The 2961-nt window shown below is 37.5% G+C and overlaps 2 protein-coding genes across 8 annotated transcripts in view; one reads left to right on the top strand and one right to left on the bottom strand.

Annotated features, from left to right (window-relative positions):
• The window catches only part of LOC109546363, a 46840-nt gene extending 45563 nt beyond the window's left edge, over positions 1-1277 (top strand). For all 7 annotated transcript variants that reach the window (XM_048668913.1, XM_019917288.2, XM_019917289.2 and 4 more), the window contains one exon: positions 341-1277. In XM_048668913.1, the coding sequence (XP_048524870.1) occupies positions 341-702 (362 nt within the window). In that variant the 3' untranslated portion in view covers positions 703-1277. The remainder of the gene's footprint in view (positions 1-340) is intronic.
• LOC109546366 (UPF0602 protein C4orf47) lies at positions 1277-2919 on the bottom strand. Its single transcript, XM_019917296.2, has 5 exons — positions 2652-2919; positions 2435-2570; positions 2141-2380; positions 1601-1817; positions 1277-1540 (listed from the first exon to the last, which is right to left on the bottom strand). Exons 1-5 carry the CDS (start codon positions 2776-2778, stop codon positions 1304-1306), a joined length of 957 nt encoding a protein of 318 aa, XP_019772855.1. The 5' UTR covers positions 2779-2919; the 3' UTR covers positions 1277-1303.
• Between the last annotated feature and the right edge of the window lie 42 nt (positions 2920-2961).

Raw genomic sequence — 2961 nt, 5'->3', positions numbered from 1 at the left:
ATGAATTTGCCGGCTGTGGAAATTATTATTAGATGTTACTTATATTTTTCCCTTATTCCATAATAAAAATTAAAATAAAATTTCATCCAAATAAGTTGACCCAATGTTGTTATGTTAGGTTTGCCGGCACTCATTTTTTTTCACCCTGTGAGCAGTTTGATAATAATTTATACATTTTATTTTTTTATGCCAAACTTAAGCACGAATTACAATCGTTAACCAAGCGTTATCGTTTTCTAAAGTTTTAACTCTGGGAACTAGTCTACTGGATAAGCTACACCTAGTGAATTTGTGATGCCAGCGAGAGTTTTCTTGCTCTGATCTATATGACTCGCTTTAGGCTCAGCAACGCTTCCAAGGTCTCGCTCCAAGCCTCCACTATCGCCTACGTTCAAGCCAAATATAGCTCCTCCCGTATTCGTGCCAAAGGAGAGCGACAGCCCCCTGCCCAGCCTTTACTCAGCCCCCACCTACAACGCTCATCAACCCAACACATTGTCTGCTCCTACAAGTTATGCGCCTCAAGCTCCTTCACAAACTTACGACGATTCGTATTTGTCTACACCTTTGCCTCCTCAGAGGAAATTCAACTTGGAGAACGTGCAGAATTACAATACGGCTGCAAGAGGATGGGGTCAGGTTGCCGATGTATACAGGCCAATGACTTTTGAAAAGCCTAAATCTCCATACTCAGATTTTTAAATTGCCAGGGCCTAAAGGAGATTTTAAGTTGAATTTGCCGTGCAAATTTTAATTGGTTGAGTATATGTGGAATTTCTGTTGTAAGGAGATTTTTTAAAATATCTGACAAAGGAAATTAATTTTATCGGCGTTTTATTCGATGTGGGCAATCGCAGTAAGTTGCTCAATATTTACAAAACATATATTATAGGTATCTGCAAATGCTAATGTATCCTAGTTTGCTTTAGAGCCACAGTTTCATCCAATCCTGCTCTGGGATTGCCGAATAGAGATGCGGCTTACTATTTATTATATTCACACAAACGACTTATCGAAATTTAGGTTAATGTATATAAAAACTTGTTTCCAGTTTTATTGGCTCTTTACTAACCCCCACTATTTTCCTTGAACGATCTAAAGCTGTTGAATAGGAGACCTTCTCTAATGTACCTTAGTTTCCTATTAATATTGTTCTAATTAGTTTTTTCCCGTTAAAGTGTGCCCTGTTGGTAGATGTAGATTTTTTTTTGAATATACCAGATTGTAGTTGTCACAACCCAAACACGTATTGTTCACACAATAAAATATTAAACAATGAAAGGCATTTTTCTCAATGTTTTTCTCACATCAGGTGTTTGATAAAATTGGGCTGATAGGCATTATAGTTATTTTCGTTAACTCTAAATCGAAGATTTTCGTTAATCACTGAACACGTGTAGTAGCTTCTCTCGCCGGAAGCTGGAGGCTGAAACGTTCCAGAAAGGAACCACTTTTTAGACTTCGATTCAGAAGAAGGTTTGTATTTCTCGGCCTTGTGTTCTGGATACTTATCGAAGCATCCGGCTTTACATCCGCCTGGCTATTTAGTATATTTGGGAGATCACTAAATGTAGCAAAGAGAAAAAATTATACCAAGTACCAATTTTCCCGGTCCGGTAGGAATAAATTTCCCAGGTGGTAAAGGAGGCAAGCTTTTCTCTTTTGGAGGCACATACGTGGGGCCTGGTTTGATATTATCAGGATTTTTGTAGGGGTTGGGTTCGAAGAACGGTTTTGGATGAGTTCCCACCACCATGGGACCGTCCAGTGTTTGTCCGTATTGCTTGTATTTGGCTTTTGCTCCATATTTTTCAACACTAAAGTAATAAAGGGTGCTTAAAAATTTAGTAAAAGATTGCTTTTTGAATGCAACTCTAAAAGTAGATCACTAGCAAGGTTTTCGACGTGAAAAACATATGTATACAGTATTTCATATTCTTAACCATAACTTTAAGAAGAAAGCCAAGACAAACCCAGTTTGAAAAAATTTTGAATTTTCCTTCAAGAAACATCGAGCATAAAGTGTGCCATTACTTTTAGCATTCTCTGGGCACCTAAACCGTGCCTCAAAAATGTTTTGTTTTAGAGCATGAAGTGACCATAAAAAAAATTTGCTTTATGTAATAGCTAGGTATAATACCTGTGATCTGGATAGGGATTTAGACAGATATTAACATATCCGTAACCACCTTTCTTCCCCGGACTGGTAAGAGGGTTGGGTCCTTCGTGTTTAAACGGAGCACGAGCTTTCATTTTGGTGCTAAAAGCATCTAGTTTTCCTTCAAAGGTACCATACCAATCTCCTGGAGTGCTGTGCAATTTTGCATTGGCTGGTGGCATAAATGGGCGTTCAGATACATTTTTGAATGGAGAAGCTTTCCTAAAATAACATTTAATTAGGTAACTTGCAATAAGATAGTGGCTGCCTGAATACAATTTTTTCCCCCTTCCTTTGATGGCTTCTCCCGTGAAAAGTCGTTTGTATTCCGTATCAAAATAGCAATCTTGCCAGTCAGTTTTCGTTTTCGGGCCACCCGCTAGTAAATTTCTGCCTATATCTCTTTTGGGTTCTACAAAATATGCTTACCAATAACTTTATTGCTAATAAACAAACTGATAGAGAGAATGGGATAATCATAATACAAATATACTTGCGAATAGAGATACGTATCCTTTCCCGTTCATAAAAGGCATTTCGCTGAAGAGGCCCAGTCTTTCAATATCTGGTTTTCCATATTTGTTTCCCAGTTCTTCAACTGGCTTTGCTGTCTTACCCATATTGTGAATGTCTGCTGAGCAGCAGGGTTTTAGATTAAAATTTTGCAACGGAAAAAAAACTATCAAATAAAAAATAGCATCGATGCTACATGCAAATATGAAAAAATACCAATATCAGCAATGACAATAAATGTGACATTAATAAAAATGACAATAAATACAGACAGGTAGTTTCTTTAAGCA

This window comes from Dendroctonus ponderosae, unplaced genomic scaffold, assembly GCF_020466585.1.
Source record: "Dendroctonus ponderosae isolate FM_Combo_2020 unplaced genomic scaffold, Dpon_F_20191213v2 Dpon_F_20191213_8, whole genome shotgun sequence".
Classification (NCBI taxonomy): Eukaryota; Metazoa; Arthropoda; class Insecta; order Coleoptera; family Curculionidae; genus Dendroctonus; species Dendroctonus ponderosae.
The sequence above is the reverse complement of the archived record's forward strand: the minus strand, read 5'-3'. Positions and strand labels throughout refer to the sequence as shown.

Coding starts and splice junctions, on each gene's coding strand:
- LOC109546366 (XM_019917296.2), bottom strand. CDS start 2,778: ATGGGTAAGACAGCAAAGCCAGTTGAAGAACTGGGAAACAAATATGGA. Junction 2,381..2,434: donor AAAGGAAGGGGGAAAAAATT/GTATTCAGGCAG, acceptor ATGTTATTTTAG/GAAAGCTTCTCCATTCAAAA. Junction 1,818..2,140: donor AATCCCTATCCAGATCACAG/GTATTATACCTA, acceptor TTATTACTTTAG/TGTTGAAAAATATGGAGCAA.